A 17,410-nucleotide genomic window follows, 5' to 3' on the forward strand; every position below is an offset into this window, starting at 1 on the left:
CCTGTGAAGTGCTCTCATGTCCATGCTGACCGGATTCTGCTGTGAATCTGCCACAATGAAAAATAGATCCGTTATTATATTACAAAGCACTTAAAATCTAATTTCATATAAATGCCATGTCCTTTAACACTTTAATCTTCACTCACTCTATCCTTGTAGCCCTGTCGAATCATTCACTCTGTCTCAAGATGAAGCTCCTCCTCCTGCTGTCTAAGCTCCTCCCTCTCGTAGTTCTTCTTGCTCTTGTCGTCGCTGCTCCTCCCACTGTTCCCTGTGCCTCTGCTCCACCTGTTGGACAAATACATCAGTTGAAGCCACACTTTATAACCTGAGTAAATCTACTAGGTCAGGGGTGTCAAACTCATTTTAGGTTGAGGAAATGTCCCTTTGTGCGGGCCGAATTACCTTCTGTTAAACCATAGTTTGCTGACAATTACAAATAATATTAACCATACATACTACAATATAATTTACAAAAACAAAAAATTTCAAAAATGATGCTATGTTATTTTAGGGGTGTGCAATATTGACACAATGTAATTTTTTTAAATATTTTTTATATTAATAATTACCATATTTTGCCAAGTGTGTTTTTGAGATGGTTTGTTTAAGGCTGTCATGGATAAATAAATATGACTCTAAAGCCACCAGTAGATGGCAGCAAGTCTCCATCTTAATGAGTGATCCATTGACTCATTCACTCAACATGTTTGATTAGTTTAGAAACGAAGCTAGTGATTGTCTAATCATTGACTCAAATGATTTGATCAAAAGACAGATTCATTCAGTAACATAATACACACTGCTGCTCGGAGATGAAAAAATGAGGGCCGTATGTTTGACACCCCTGTACTAGGTGTTTCTCTACACAGACCTGAGCATTGATCTCCTGCATGCGAGCGGTGCGGGCTCCCTCCTGCTGCTCCCTCTCCTGCCGTCGGGTGGCTCTCTCTTGCTCCAGCTGCTGGATGAGCTCTTCTCTCCTCTGCAAAGCCTCCTCCCTTGCCAGCCTGTTCTCCTTCATTTGTTCCTCCAGCTGCTGCTGGCGTCCTGTCAGAACCTGCCAAACATTGACTAAAAATAAAGCATCCAAACGCACTCTTAACTGTCAGCTATTTAACTACATTTCTTAAAAATGTACACGGTATTAATCACATGATGATTACATAAGTGTCAAAAGATTAATATTTCAAATAAATGCTGTTCTTTTGAACTTTCTATCAAAATTCTGAAAAAAAAGTATCATGGTTTCCACAAAAATATAAAGCACGACTCTTTTTAACACTGATAATAATAAGAAATGTGTCTTTATCATGTGTCACTGAGAAAAGGCCGATGAAAATTTTGCTTTGTAATCACAGGAATATATTGCATAATAAAAAATAATTATTTTAAATTGTAATAATATTTCACAATATTACTGTTTTTACTGTATTTTTTATTATATCAAATAAATACAGCCTTAATGAACATAGACTTCATACTGACTTTTGAAATGTAATTGTATAACACATTACTTTTTTTATTATAACACAATACGTTTTTGATTTTCCACGATTATTTTCCACACTCTCTGAGAATTCCGAATCAAATAGGCTATTTTACGCTGATGTGACCTTCATGCATATGAAATGGTATTTAGCACATATTTCCTAGCTGAGGGTTTGAATGTCATATTTTAATGTATGCATCTGTCTGACTCAGCAGAATGATTCTGGGGACAATATTTCTCAAAGTTACTATGTCTATACCACTTATCTCAAAAGATGAAAGAAAATGTAATTCCTCATTATATGACCCCTTTTAAAAAAATGCAAACATGAAATTATTCATGTGAAGTATGCAAGTAAAGAGCACTGTTGAAGGGGGCTTGAGTTGGAGCATGTGCCTGCTGGTCTGCTGGCCGTCGTCCTCACCTCCCGCATGAGTCTCTCTCTGGCTCTCCTCTCCTTCTCCCAAACACACTGAGCTTCCTCCCTGCAGGCGGCAAACAAAACCAGAGTATGAAATTGACTTCCAGTTCCAAATGCAAGTTCTTAACAAACATCCTGCCTGTACTCACCGATATAAAATATCAAACTCTGCCTCCCTCTCCCTCTCCAGCTGGAGCTGCTCCTCTCTCCTGGCTTTCTCCAGTCTCTGATCCTCCACTTCTCCCTCCAGCAGCGCTGCCAGGATCTTGCGGTCTGCTCCTGGTGGACGGGAAACTATGGCAGTCACTCAGTCAGGACAAATTCTATTCGGCTTTAGGGCAAAGCTTCAGTTTTCGTGGTAACCTACCAGTTCCTCCTGCACCTGCTGTGCTCTCCTTTTCAGCTGAGCATGGTATTGACGAGTCAGGAAATGCCTGCGGAAGCAGAGAACACTGGCTTTAGGCTACTGCAGAACAGTTTCAATTTAGTGTTATTTATATCCTGTATTTTGTGTTCACATTTTAAATTAACTTTTATATTTTTAGTCATTTTATGTGCTTTTGTCATTTTTATTTTTTAAATAGTTTTAATACTTTTTTTTTTAATCATTTTTGTACTTCACTTTTTATTTCAGCTTGGGGCCAAGGCGACATCTAATTTTCATTTAGTTGTTTTTCATCTATTATTTATGTCCTATTTCAGATTTATTTAACTTAACATATATTTTTAATAGTTAATTTTCTTTCCTGATTATATTACCCAAATTCAGTTTTCCTCCTGCTTTCCTCCATCCTCTTCCTCTCATCCTCTAGCTTCTCAAGCGTTGAGACATTAGAGCTTCCTGTTCCTGTTTAAGACGCTCAGCCTGGAACAAGAACGCAATGAAATGTAAGCCTTACATTTGTTGCATCTATAGACCTTAAAAAGGTTAATTTTCTTGAAAAAAGAAACAAAAACAATATACACATTAACAAACACACAGAGTTGAGTTTACTTGATCTTTATGGCATTTGTTTTTTATCACATGGTTGTTGTTTGTGCATTACAAGTATAATTCTATTTTACAGTAATTCCTGTTCCCGTAGCTTGAGCTCCTCCATCTGTTTACAGAGGTCTTCAGCTCGCTTCTTTTCCTCTTGTCTTCTCTTCTCCTCTTCTTCTTTCATTCTCTCCAGAGCCTCCCGTCTTGTCCTCTCATACTCAATCTCAAAACGCCGTTTCTCCTCCTGAGTTCTCTCATCAGCCTGAATGTTACAGAACAGAGTTACATTTAAATGCGATAACATGAAAGAACTCAGCTACTATTATTCTAACACAAAACTCAAGATGTTAATGTTAAATGATGCTCATGCATGAGCCAACATGGCATTTTACACCTCCTGTGAACATCTCACCTGTTTTCTCTCCTGCTGTTGAACCTGCCACTGGCTCACAACGTGATCTTTGTGCAACTCTGTCTCCACCTGTACGCACAAACATTTGAGACACTGGGAGATGTCTGATTAAACAACGCTCCAGGATTGCTTGCGTGTGTTCGGAACCAAATCCCGAGCTCAGAGTTATATATAAGTCATGGAAGAAACACATCACATGCCCTATTAACTTACAGTCATGTCTGGTTCTCGATTAAAAAGAAATCTTGGTGAATGTTCCAGCACTATTGACGGCATTAAGTCGATTAGCACAGAAATTCTGACTCATCTCTCAGCTTTTTTCAAAACGAAAACTTTGAGTAACAGTAAGGCACTTTCAGTTGAGGTAAACAGGACAAATATGTAATTTGAGGGTTTTAATTCCTAAAAAAGAATTATTGTTGACCCCAAACGTACATATTTAATAATACTCGTTACTAACATGTCAAGTTTTCTGCTTGAGATCCTTTTACTGATATATGACTGACCTTCTGCAGTTCTGGGTTGTTCTGCTTCCAGTGTTCCCTCAGCAACTCCTGTGCAAGCTGAAAAAAATAATAAAAATCAATCAATCAGAAACTGTGTACCATAACATCATTTTAAGACAGGTGTTCATACTGTACATTTTTCCTCCTCTCTTCTCTGGCAGACCGGAGGGCATCTGTTTTTTTTTACCAGCTGTCTGGTCAGTGTGGCTCTGTCTGGACGAACATTTCTGAGCTCGGCCTCCAACCGGTCTCTCTCTTCCTGGAGCATTATCCTCAAACGCTCCCTGTGTTCCAGCAGTTTCTGCTTCTTCTCCTCCTTCATTCGCTCCCGCTGAAATGCTGACATACTAAAACGGCAAGAAACAAAGTTTGTGGATGCATCTTGGATGCAAAAGCCAGTTCATATAGAACTTGTGCGTCTGAGAAACATAGCCATCTTTAGAATTTTGTCTTTTAAACTTCAGTTTTTGCAGTAGCTCGATAGTATCACTGTTGAAGAGTAATAAGCTGGTGAAGCTGCATTATGGCTATATACAGTGGGTACTGAAAGTATTCAGACCCCCTTAAATTTGTCACTCTTTGTTATATTGCAGCCATTTGCTAAAATCATTTAAGTTAATTTTTTTCCTCATTAATGTACACACAGCACCCCATATTGACAGAAAAACACAGAATTGTTGACATTTTTGCAGATTTATTAAAAAAGAAAATCTGAAATATCACATGGTTCTAAGTAAAAAAATTGATTTACATTTTAATGAGTCAAATAAGTATTTGGCCCCTTCGCAAAACATGACTCGGTGTTGGTGGCAAAACCCTTGTTGGCAATCACAGAGGCCAGACGTTTCTTGTAGTTGGCCACCAGGTTTGCACACATCTCCTCTTTGCAGATCCTCTCCAAGTCATTAAGGTTTTGAGGCTGACGTTTGGCAACTTGAACCTTCAGCTCCCTCCACAGATTTTCTATGGGATTAAGGTCTGGAGACTGGCTAGGCTACTCCAGGACCTTAATGTGCTTCTTCTTGAGCCACTCCTTTGTTGCCTTGGCCATGTGTTTTGGGTCATTGTCATGCTGGAATACCCATCCATGACCCATTTTCAATGCCCTGGCCCTGACGGTACATGGCCCCGTCCATCGTCCCTTTGATGCGGTGCAGTTGTCCTGCCCCTTAGCAGAAAAACACCCCCAAAGCATAATGTTTCCACCTCCATGTTTGACGGTGGGGATGGGGTTCTTGGGGTCATAGGCAGCATTCCTCCTCCTCCAAACACGATGAGTTGAGTTGATGCAAAGAGCTGGATTTTGGTCTCATCTGACCACAACACTTTCACCCAGTTCTCCTCTGAATCATTGGCAAACTTCAGATGGGCCTGTGCATATGCTTTCTTGAGCAGGGGGAGCTTGCGGGCGCTGCAGGATTTCAGTCCTTCACGGCATAGTGTGTTACCAATTGTTTTCTTGGTGACTATGGTCCTAGCTCCCTTGAGATCATTGACAAGATCCTCCCGTGTAGTTCTGGGCTGATTCCTCCCCGTTCTCATGATCATTGAAACTCCACGAGGTGAGATCTTGCATGGAGCCCCAGTCCGAGGGAGACTGACAGTTATTTTGTGTTTCTTCCATTTGCGAATAATCGCACCAACTGTTGTCACCTTCTCACCAAGCTGCTTGGCGATGGTCTTGTAGCCCATTCCAGCCTTGTGTATGTCTACAATCTTGTCCCTGACATCCTTGGACAGCTCTTTGGTCTTGGCCATGGTGGAGAGTTTGGAATCTGATTGATTGCTTTTGTGGACAGGTGTCTTTTATACAGGTAACACACTGAGATTACGAGCACTCCCTTTAAGAGAGTGCTCCTAATCTCAGCTCCTTACCTGTATAAAACACACCTAGGAGCCAGAAATCTTGCTGATACTTAATATTTGACTCATTAAAATGCAAATTAATTTATAACTTTTTTTATATGCGTTTTTCTGGATTTTTGTGTTGTCTCTCACTGTTCAAATAAACCTACCATTAAAATTATAGACTGATCATTTCTTTGTCAGTGGGCAAACGTACAAAATCAGCAGGGGATCAAATAATTTTTTTCCCCCACTGAAGGTTTAGGTATTTGGCTCAAAAGGCGAATTGGCTCAAACATCTCTTTCAAATGTAAAATATGACACTTTTTAGATTGTTCTATCATCCACTATACTTATGTATAATTATAGGTGTGTATGTACACACTACCGGTCAAAAGTTTTTTAACAGTAAGATCTTTTTTTTTTTTTTAAGAAGTCTCTTCTGCGCACCAAGCCTGCATTTATTTGATCCAAAATACAGCAAAAACAGTAAAATAACTGTAAAATAACTGTTTTCTATTTGAATATATTTTACTATTTTATTCATGTGATTTCAAAGCTGAATTTTTAGCATCATTATTCCAGTCACAAGATCCTTCAGAAATCGTTCAGATTTGCTGCCCAAATTTTTTTTATTATTATTATGTTGAAAACAGCTGAGTAGAATTTTCTCAGCTTTTTTTGATGAATAGAAATTTCAGAAGAACAACATTTATCTGTAATATAAATCTTTTGTAACATAAATATATAAATATATTTGTCACTTTCGATCAATTTAAAGCATTCTTGCTAAATAAAAGTATTAATTTCTATAAGGCCCCTCCTGGAAAAAATATTATACTGATGCCAAGCTTTTGAATGGTATAGTGTATAATGTTACAAAAGCTTTTTATTTCAGATAAATGCTGATATTTGGATCTTTCTATTTATCAAAGAATCCTGAAAAAATGTATTTAACTGTTTTAAATATTGACAATAATAATAATAAAAATGTTTCTTGAGCAGCAAATCAGCATATTAGAATGATTTCTGAAGGATCATGTGACACTGATGCTGAAAATTTAGCTTTGATCAAAAGAATAATTACATTTTAAAATATATATTCAAATTGAAAGCAGTTATTTAAAAAAATATTTAGGATATTTAGTGAGCAGAAGAGAATAAGAATAAGAATGTCTGAGTGATTCCTTCACAAAATTAGAAAGTTGTGAAGTTGCATAAATAGCTGTCAAAACCCAAATCACAACATTTACAATCCTATAAACAATTTGAACTCTGCTAACTGATTTACTCTAAATTGAATGACACTATATGTTTGCATCCATATTTTACAACTCATCTGGAAATTTTAGAGTGTTGAAGTTTCAAAAAGTATCAAAAGTTATTAAAATACTTCTAATTCAGACATGCTGGCCCTTCGGTAATATTCAGGGCTATTCCAGACGTGATCAAGATCTACGCAGAAGGTGACAGCAGTGTCTAACACTCTGCTTTACAAGATTAAATATTGATTAAAAATGTGCAGTCAGCCGAGGTGTGAGTTAAATAAGAGAATCTGATGGCAGTATTAATAGAGAGAGAATGGCATCACTTTCTGGGTCATTGTGGGTTAAGCCTATGCTGGATGAATTAAACATTGCATGTGAATGTTTAATGGTGACCAGATAATCGTGTCTAATCGTCGTCAGAAAGACTCCCCGCTTAAACCTCTAAAGTCAGTAACAGGATAAAGGACATTTGAATTATTAACTAAATGAGGCCCCTTAACTTTCAGCAAAGTTGTGAAATTAAGCAACATGTTGACATTACTTTTAATTCTTAACTTTCTGTGAAGAGATTTCACGATGGATCAGTGGTGTTTAAAACAGTCAGCCAAACAGATCTTTTAATCTGCCTAAAGCTGAACTTCAGTAAGTAAAGGAACATTTACTGAGAGCTTGTTGTTCAATATTTTACTTTACTAATAATCAGCATTTTGTACGGTCCAGAATTATAAATGGACCATTTTTACAGACTGTGATGACGCGTTTCAATGGTCATCTGCATTGTAAATCCCACAAAAGTTTTTTTATTTTTAATTAAAAAAATAATAGAATGCATTGCATAGCATCAGATGAAAAAAAAAACAGTAGTTAAGCTAAGGACATGATGGTAAATTTGCATATTGTTCTCTCTTCTGACGGCCATTATCAATCTCTCACTATTTTTTCCTCTTTATGAAAACCGCGAGAACACTTAGTGGAGTTTTTCTTTTGCTATTTGAGGAAATGGGAGCACAAAAATACATAAATAAAAAATCTCCTGTTCATCGCTTTAGAAGTTTATCCAACTTTGACGACTTCTGCTTCTGAGGAACACAGAAATGTAAAAACGGTCCATAAGCCTGGCAAAATCCAACTCGGTGGATGTGTTTCATGTAATAACAGAGTCATAAGAAGAGGCCTATAACCTGATAATATCATCAGTGTACTGGACACAGTTTTAGATTGCCTTAATTATTTTTAACTTGTATTTCATTTGTTTTAATGGTGGGAGTAATACAAATTATTTCAGCATAAATCTGCTTTTTTTTTTTTTCTTCATCTGATTTTAAGTTAATATAGGTTTATGGCCTGGTTTCACAGACAGGGTTTAGACTAAACCAGGATTAGGCCATAGTTTAATTAGGACATTTAAGTCATTTTTATTAACATGCCTTGGAAAAAACATTACTGGTGTTCATCTTGAGACAAAAACAAAGGCACTGATATATATTTAGATCAGTCAGTGCAAGTTTCTTTCAGTTGAAACAGCTCAGACTTACACTTTAGTCTGGGACTAGGCTTAAGCCTTGTCTGTGAAACCAGGGGAATATAAACTTAAATCTGCTATTGTTTTGACACAAGGAAAACAGCTCATAAACCATAGTTCGTTTAAAAAAGCCTATTTCTTTTGTAAAATAAAAATGTTAAAAAAAATAGACAGATTTTGTAATCATTTATAAATCACAGAATACCCCGCCCCACCATTCCCCTTAAATATTTTATTATTTTTTTTATTTTTACATTTTGACCAATGGTAATAACAGAGTAATAAGCAGAGGCCTATATCCTCATCTCAGTTTTAGATTCCCTTAATTATTTAATTATAATTTATATAATTACTTGATTTTATAACTTAACTTTAATATTCTATCTGATTAAAAAAATACTTTCGACATAAAGAAAAAATAGCAGATTTAAGTTTATTTAGGTTTTTTTCTGTAACAGAAAAAATTATTTCATTTGACTATTTATTGTGCAGTAACATTTTTCATAACTGTACATCGTAAAGTGTGGGCACTGAAAAGATTAGAGACTTGTTCAAGCTTTGGCCCCGCCCCGCGCGATATGATTGGCTCCTCCTCATTTGTCTGCATATATTTGCATAAAGGGGCGGAGCAGGCAGTCCAGCTGTGCAGCGCAGCGCTAGAAGGAGAAGTGATTCTATGCTGTCTGTGTGTGTGGCGGTAGTTCCGGGTTCCGTCTTCAGTGCTGCTGTGTTGTCCCCGTCTTATGTTGTAGGCAAAAAAAGACACTTTCGCCCACTTTAGGCAATCATGGCTCTTCTAATGGAGCACCAGTTCCGGCAACTTCCAGCCGACAAACAAGTGGAAACCCGGCCGTTTCTCGAGGCGGTGTCTCACCTTCCTCCTTTCTTCGGTAGGTTCTTCCGTCATCTCTCGTAGTTTGAGCTCAGATTTGTGCTGTCATGAAACTTTCAAATGATCTTTAAGACATTATTTTGAAGTTTTCAAGTTTTCAGTGTTCAGCATGACTTGTTCAAGTCGTCAAAAAGTTACTTTATTATCTATTTCAATATGCAAATGATAAAATAGCTAGTGTTTGTTAGTTTGAAAATGAATGAATTCGTAAACAAAGTGAAATAAGTAACAGTGCATGCATGTTAAGAGAAGAAGAGTTGTAAACTGATTCAGTTACATAATTATAAAAATGTTGTTACATCTGATGTCATCTGATTTTCTGGGATATTGCAGCTGCTTGATCAGGGGCGAGATTTTCCACTCCTGATCAAGATCTTAAGTGCTCTGCAGAAGTCTGACAAAGCCTAGCTGTCAAGCAGAAGCCATTGTTTGCTATTGAGGACTAATCTTTTTTTGGCTCAAATTTCTTTTCACAAAGAAGGCCACAAACCAATTGCATACATAATTTAATCTGCTGCTCTCGATTTTGGAAGTTGAGAAAATTGATTAGCATGGTGTTGAGTTGCCCTGCTCTATTCATTGGTGGAACGGAACATCAGAGCATCTTTGTTCGAAGCCTCATTTGGTATTAATATGAAAAATGCATTTAAAATGAATTTACCACTTGAAACGCCAAGCCTGAGGTGTTCACATTAGCTCTTGATGTACTCTTGAATTTTTCGCCAGCCGCCACTAAAAGGCTTATTTTCTTGCCGTGGTTGTAAAACAAACTGGATATGATGAAGGGAGAACGAAATAAACCTCATAGTGGTGGTCGACAAGTCTGAGACGCATTAAAAACCCAAGATTTAAAATAAAAAAAATAACTATTGTTGATAGTTGATAAATATGAAATATTTTTGATTCTGCTCTGTTTTAGGTCACTAATTAAATTGACCACGTTGAACAAAAAACAAACTTGGTTTTGTCCACCGATTATATATTATATAACTTTTCTTTTTTTTTTTTTTTTGCTTTTTTACTTAAATGTTTTTTTTTTTACCCAAATGATTATGCTGATAATATTATTTCTAATGAAAATGTTAAATAAATTATTAAAATGATTAAATTATGTTTATTAAATCTTAGTGTTCTCTAATGTAATAAACATTTTCATTAGAAATAACAGTCATTTGAAAAAAAAAAAGTACTTCAAGTTCTACAAGAATCTCCAGGTGGAACCCATAGTTAAACTATAAATCTATGAATGATATGAATGAATGATACAGCTGCTTAACCTCAGTAGATGAACTTTGTATGGCAGGCTATGATTGGAGACGTATTTATGATCGTGTGATGTCATAAGGTGATTGGGGACACTGGTTGTTGTGGATGTCGCTAACTCCCACAGAAAGACATGTGAGTGAATGTGTGTGTGTTTTCTGCAATTATAAGGCATTCATTCACAGCGAAAAAGCTGGAGTGAAAGCAGATTATGTGCGTGTTTAGAGTCGTCTGTAACCAGATGCTCCTTTTGCTAATAGTACAAAATGCTGATGACCCAGATCTTTCCAATGGACTGTGCTGGTTTGAACTCTACACTGTTGAACACATCACTTTTATGTTGGGAAATTCTACTCAGCTGCTACTCTCACTTGAGGAACACATACTGTATATCACTTTCTAAGCATTTTGATCGAATGGGGCTTAGATCCTCGGCCTGCATAAAATGTTGATATACAAGGATATCATGCATTTATTTTTATGAGGAGCACCAGTGGCAGTCGTGACTTTCTTGGTACCATTTCATTAAAACAAACTTTGGTGCAATTGCTCTGTTTGTACGGTTCATCTGAGTAACCAAACAAGTGGACCGAGATCCACCTTTTCAGGCTTCCAAGTGAATTCGGTGCGGTTTGACTGATATATGAACGTAACAAAAACAAGCAATATGAACTTGTCCTGTTGCCCGTTACAGTTCAGTACAGGTGCTGTTTTGACTCCTTTACACATTTTATAAGCTCTTTGTGAGTCATCAGCTGGTAAAAACACCATGTACTCCCATACAGCAAGTGCATTTAGCCCAGCATACAGTTTGCAAAATATGTCATAAAAGCTGTCCAATCAGGTTGTGACTTCATCCTTTTCTTATATTTTTAGATTTGGTATAAAAAATTACAGTGTGAACACTAAGCGAACCAGGTCCGGACCAAAACAAACATTAGAAGTAGGGATGCAGGATATTATCGGCCGATAATTGCTTTAAATGTAAATATCGGCATCGGCGACCCGATATGAAAAATTATGCCGATAAGAGTAATACATTAACATGCTCAGAGTGTGCTAGTGATTAGATCATTCTTGAAGCAAAGTTTTGTCTGAATGATGAATAGATAGACTGTTTTGGATTGCTGCATTTAATCTGTGAAAGCACATACAGAATGATGCGTTAGGTGTGTGATATGGTAAACAGGCCAATAGCACTCCCCCGGGTCCTAAAGCCCATTCGGTTATGAGTTTTAATCTGTAGGGGGCGCTGTTGGCTTACTTCTAATTAAATGTAAAATAGCCTACACAAGTAACATATAGACTGTGTTTCTGATTAAATAAAGCAGTAATTGATGTCATAAAATAATGAGTATGTTTTGATTTAAAGGTCAGAATCTATAGCTTGCAGGAAGAAAAAAAAAATCGCAAACATGACACTTGTAAATTAAACAATTTTATTGGCCTATATACTGATTTATTCATTAATGTGTAATATGTTTTATTTTTTAAACAAATCATAAACTTTAAAAGATTTTCAGAATTTTTACAACTCTTTTGCTTTAGACCATCTACAAATGTTAAATCTTATAAATAAAATAAAACGTTAGGGTTAACACTGCATCTTTCTGGGGGAAAAAAATACAACGATTGATATGTAGTTTATTTATAGTTATTTTCAAAGCTATATAAAAAAAACCTTCATTACAGTTTATTTAATTCTAACAAATAAGTTCTTGTTAAATTTTTTTTAAATATTTTGCTTATAATTTCTGCACAGGAGAGACTTGGTGTTGTTTCCACAAAAAAGGGAAATATATCGGTATCGGCCAAAATGATTTGGAAAAATATCGGATATTGGCAAAAATCCAATATCGTGCATCTCTAATGAGAAGTGAACTACAAGTGTAAACACAACCTTAAGTTATCAATATATTGAACGGTATTAGATATTGTGCATATTAATTTCCTCTATTTTTACATTTATATTACATTTACCATCACTTTTATACTCACTAAAAGTTGATCTTTAGAAATGAGACTGTAATAATAACACTGTTAAATATAATCTTTAGCATATCTCAAAATGAATATCCATTTTTCATATTGTACATTAAAATGTTGTGATGCCTAAATTCACTTTAGGCATTTAAAACAACTGAGTTTTGTTGCCAGTGTTTTATTTTTAATTTGTTTAGGCAAAATAGTAAAGAATTATATTATTGTCCGTTCATTAATGCCCATGACATGAATATAATCATCTGGTTATCCTGTATCAGGCAGAGTGTTAATATCGACGCATCAGTCGTTTTAAACAAGTAGTAATCTAATTAGACATGTAAACTAATTATCAAAGATACCAATTTTAAGAGTTGCACTCAAAATATAATTGGCTCAATTTGAAAAGGCATGACACGTCTGTCAGTATGTGTAACCCACACAAAGTAAATTTGAAGGACATGTTATGTTTATAGAGTTAGGCAGTGCGTGCATGCAAACAACATACAGTAAATCATAATCAAACCATTTAAAAAAAAAAAAATCAACAACTCTAATACAAAAAATTGACAAAGCATATATAGTATTTATTGGTTGCAGGGATGGAAACATCATTGATTCAGTGTGTTTCCATTTCCACAGGTGTTTATTTCATTATCAGACGGCGCGTCTCAGCTTGATAATGGGTGGTACTGAAACTTTAATGAACCGCATGGGTGCTTTCAGAAATCTGTCATGCTCTCGAAGCACAGTTAATTATTCAGAGCTCTTTTTTTAAGGCGGTAATGTCAGAGTTAACTCTTGTGTGTACACAACCATCCTATAATGATAAAAATCCACCCGCTCCTATTTTTTAATCCCCATAAATCATAAGCAGTGCCTCAGATCAAGTTCTAAGGGATCAGAAGTGGCAATACTTTTACCGTGTGTCTGCTACATTCCTGTAAATATTCTAGTATGCAAAAGAGGATTACCTCGCAGCTCTGTGAAAGAATGTTGCATTCTCACATGTGTATAACATAATCTAGTTTTCATGTGTACAGTAGGTTGCCAGGCAACATTTCAAATACGTGCAAATTGCATAAGTGTTAATAAAATATTTGCATGTATTCAAATATTACTCATCTGTTCTTTTATCTCCTCTTAGATTGCCTCGGCTCTGCTATTTTTTCCCCCATCAAAGCTGATATCGCGGGTAACATCACTGTGAGTTCACAACGTGACATAAACAGTTGATAAGCACTGAACAGTATAATATTTACAATCATAACTCCACCCACCTCTGCTTTTTCTCACAGAAAATCAAGGCTGTGTATGACAGCAACCCTACCAGGTTTAAAACCCTGCAGCACATTTTGGAAGCAGAGAAGGAGATGCATGGAACCGAGTGGCCAAAAGTAGGAGCAACACTTGCCCTCATGTGGCTGAAAAGGCAAGGCTGGGCCTGAAATGTTTGTTGTTTCGTTTTTTTATTTTAGAGAAGTGAAAGTAAAAAACAGTTGCTTTAAAGTTGCATAACGAAAACATGGACTTTGAGACTTCCTGTAACTGTTTTTGTTAAAGAAATAATTCCAATAAAAATAAAAATTTGCTGGAAATGTGCTCACCGTCAGGCCATCCAAGAGTTTTTTTTCGTCATGAGAGCAGGTTTGGAGAAATGTAGCAATACATCACGTGCTCACCAACGGATCCTCTGCAGTGAATGGGTGCCGTCAGAATGAGAGTCCAAATAGCTGATAAAAACATCCACAAGTAAGCCACATGACTCCAGTCCATCAGTTAATGTCTTGTGAAGTGAAAAGCTGTGTTTTTCTAATAAACAAACCCATCATTATAACTTCAAACCGTTTCTTCCCTCTAAAATATGAGTCCTCTATCCATAACGTAGCTTTCTCCAGTGAAAAAGTTGTTTAAACAGTTCTAAACAAATATACTAGTGGATTTCATGTGAGAGAACAACAGGGGATGGATTTTTTTCACTGGAGGAAGCATTATTATGGATTTTGGTCTCCAATAAGTGACTATTTTGGCCAGAAGCAACTGCTTGCTCGATGATGGATTTTTCTTACAAACACACAGCGCTTCACTTCACAAGATGTTAAATGATGGACTGGAGTCCTGAGGATTACTTGTGGATTACTGTAATATTTTTATCAGCTGTTTGGACTCTTATTCTGATGGCACCCATTCACTGCAGAGGATCCACTGGTGAGCAAGTCATGTACTATAGTGCTCAATTTCCCCAAATCTGTTCTGATGAAGAGACAAACTCATCTTGGATGGCCTGAGGGTGAGTGCATTTTCAGAAAATTTTCACTTTTGGGTGAACTACTGTAAAGCTGATATAAATCCACCCAGCTCTATATCAAGCTGATGTAAAGCTGCTTTAACACAATTTGCATTGTTAACAGCGCTATACAAATAATATTGACTTGAACTATTCCTTCAAGGAACAGTAAATTCAGTCATTTACTTGCCCTTTAGTAACAAAAATGTATGATTTATGATATTTTTGGAACTTGACAACATCTGTCCCCATTGAGTTTCATTCTGCGAAAACGAGCACCCAGAACATTCTGTGAAACCACTCTTTTTGTGAAATGTGAATTTTTATTTACCCTTTAACTAAAACCTGTTTTCCTTGTGTTTTCTGTTAGGGGGCTACGCTTCATCCAGGTTCTTCTCCAGAGTCTAGTGGATGGGGATAGAGATGAAAACAACCCTAACCTCATCAGAGTCAACGTCGCCAAAGCGTATGAAATGGCATTGATGAAGTATCATGGCTGGTTTGTCCAGAAGCTCTTTAAAGTAGGTTAAAAATATTTTTTTTGTCATCTGAAAGTGAAATGATTTCTGATGACTGCAAAAGCTTGGAAAAACCTATTGAGGTTGCCCTGTCTTTTTTTCAGGCAGCACTATATGCCGCTCCATACAGATCAGATTTTCTCAAAGCTCTTTCTAAAGGGCGAGAGGTCAAGGAGGAAGAATGCTTGGACAAAGCGCGCCAGTTCCTAGTAAACTTCACAGCTACTATTGACGCCATCTATGAAATGTACACCAAGATGAATGCAGAGCTGGACTACACTGTGTAGCAAACGTCAGATCTCATCTACTGCTGTCCCACTGGATCACTGTTGCCTCCCCGTAGACTCCTCCTTAGTCTCCTCATTGGACCGTTCTTCTCTCCTACTGGATCCTGCATCTCCAGCAGTACGCTCTTGTGTTTTCTCTTGGGGGACAATTAGGGTCCAAGCTGCTGAAGACTTTGGTGGTTTTGGAAGGGAGGATGTCTGTTATTGTTTGTTCTGCTCGTGTTGAATGCTTTGGATTTTCTTGAGAAAAGTAGTCTTCTTACAAAAGAGAGTTTGTGAGTGTTTTATAACTTTAACTACTAATCATTTCTGTTTGATTCTTGATACATGCACTTTTAAGTATGTGTATGGAATGGTTCTGTATGTGTTCCTTTAACTATATACTGCAAATTTTCATTTTACTTTTTTAATTATACCAAAACAAAAGTCTGGAGACTGTCTAACCAAATATCTGACATTGACTGCTGTTAGTTTTTACTTTGGATTCTATTTTATGAGAAAAAAATACTTGAATGTGACATAAAACATAAAGAAACCACTTCCTCAGAAGTGACAATGAAGCCACTATATTGAGTGGTGAAACAGTAAATCGTAAAACGTCTATAATAATTCTTTCAATAATTTATTTCTACAAGACTTCTTAATTATATGGATGACTGTGAATCTTCATAGACGTAATTGTCTGATGTTTTGTTTATGTAATGGATGAGTATTGTAGGTTTGTAGGTTTTAATTTGTCATTCCCACAGGTTAATTTCAATCAGACTGCTTTTTAGAAATAAATGTTAATTTATGGAAATGATTTGTTCTTTATTCCCGCTGCCTTGTGATTCGTTTTATGACATTACAGACTTATTTGTGGTCAGTAGGCAAACACTGATGAAGCACATCTCAGTTCTGTCCCAGGTTACACCGCTATGCAACAACTCTGATGCATTTCACAGGACAACATACAGTGCGTTCTGAAGAGGTTATTTTAAGTGGAGCTCACATCAATAAAAGCTCATTTATTCGAATTATTTGGTGTAGAGGACGGACAAAACTGAAGCAGTAAATCATGATGACGCTGTGACTGATGCCTTTAGGTGCTGTTTTGCTCTTCCACTGTCATTTTTGTATCTCAATGATCATAGTTATGTATAGTCTCTTCAAAATATCATTAAAATCACAACCTTGTGTAAGTTGTTTGCTGTGCCTTTATATTTAGTTCTGTTTCATTCCTCTAGTATACCCATATATTATTATGTAAATGCATATTAAGCTATTATATCCAGATTGGAAATTACGAATACATGTACATAACAAATAAGAGCTACTTTGGGGGGCACAAGGGGGTCTGTGGGAAATTTAGATATTTTAAAAGAGAAATACATTACAAATGCATTTTGAGGTTATTTGAAGTGTTGACCGACATTTGTTAAAGATGTTTAAAATATTTATACAAAAATAATACATTTAACACTACTTAGTAATGATTCTGAAATAAAAAGCTTTTGTACCATTATACACTATACCTTATATATATTTTTGTTTTGGGGGGAAAGAAGTAGAAATGAATACTTTTATTTAGCAAGGATGCTTTAAATTGATCAAAAATGATGATAAAGACGTATATAATGTTACAAAAGATTTCTATTTCAGATAAATGTTGTTCTTCTGAACTTTCTATTCATCCAAGAAACCTGAAAAAAAAAATTATACTCAGCTGTTTTCAACATAATAATAATAAATGTTT

At 36.2% G+C, this 17,410-nt stretch overlaps 1 protein-coding gene and 1 pseudogene across 2 annotated transcripts; one reads left to right on the top strand and one right to left on the bottom strand.

The window, feature by feature from the left end:
- Positions 1–210: 210 nt before the first annotated feature.
- On the bottom strand, positions 211–4,159 carry LOC306869531 (trichoplein keratin filament-binding protein-like; annotated as a pseudogene). Its single transcript has 9 exons — positions 3,949–4,159; positions 3,814–3,870; positions 3,308–3,376; positions 2,979–3,157; positions 2,277–2,347; positions 2,063–2,192; positions 1,917–1,977; positions 875–1,060; positions 211–288 (listed from the first exon to the last, which is right to left on the bottom strand). The product of its transcript is annotated as a trichoplein keratin filament-binding protein-like (transcript).
- A 4,923-nt stretch (positions 4,160–9,082) lies between these two features.
- Positions 9,083–16,873, top strand: LOC306869976 (glycolipid transfer protein-like). The gene is made up of 5 exons (XM_079416967.1): positions 9,083–9,338; positions 13,731–13,789; positions 13,882–14,015; positions 15,241–15,391; positions 15,493–16,873. Exons 1-5 carry the CDS (start codon positions 9,236–9,238, stop codon positions 15,673–15,675), a joined length of 630 nt encoding a protein of 209 aa, XP_079273093.1. The 5' UTR covers positions 9,083–9,235; the 3' UTR covers positions 15,676–16,873.
- The last annotated feature ends 537 nt before the right edge of the window (positions 16,874–17,410 follow it).

The sequence above is a fragment of the Barbus barbus genome (genome assembly GCF_936440315.1).
Source record: "Barbus barbus genome assembly, chromosome: 5".
Classification (NCBI taxonomy): domain Eukaryota; kingdom Metazoa; phylum Chordata; class Actinopteri; order Cypriniformes; family Cyprinidae; genus Barbus; species Barbus barbus.

What these genes read in the sequence shown, in the direction of transcription:
- LOC306869976 (XM_079416967.1), top strand. Translation starts at nt 9,236, where the DNA reads ATGGCTCTTCTAATGGAGCACCAGTTCCGGCAACTTCCAGCCGACAAA. An exon ending in TCACCTTCCTCCTTTCTTCG is followed by an intron (nt 9,339 to 13,730) that starts GTAGGTTCTTCC and finishes ATCTCCTCTTAG; the next exon opens with ATTGCCTCGGCTCTGCTATT. An exon ending in GCCCTCATGTGGCTGAAAAG is followed by an intron (nt 14,016 to 15,240) that starts GCAAGGCTGGGC and finishes GTTTTCTGTTAG; the next exon opens with GGGGCTACGCTTCATCCAGG.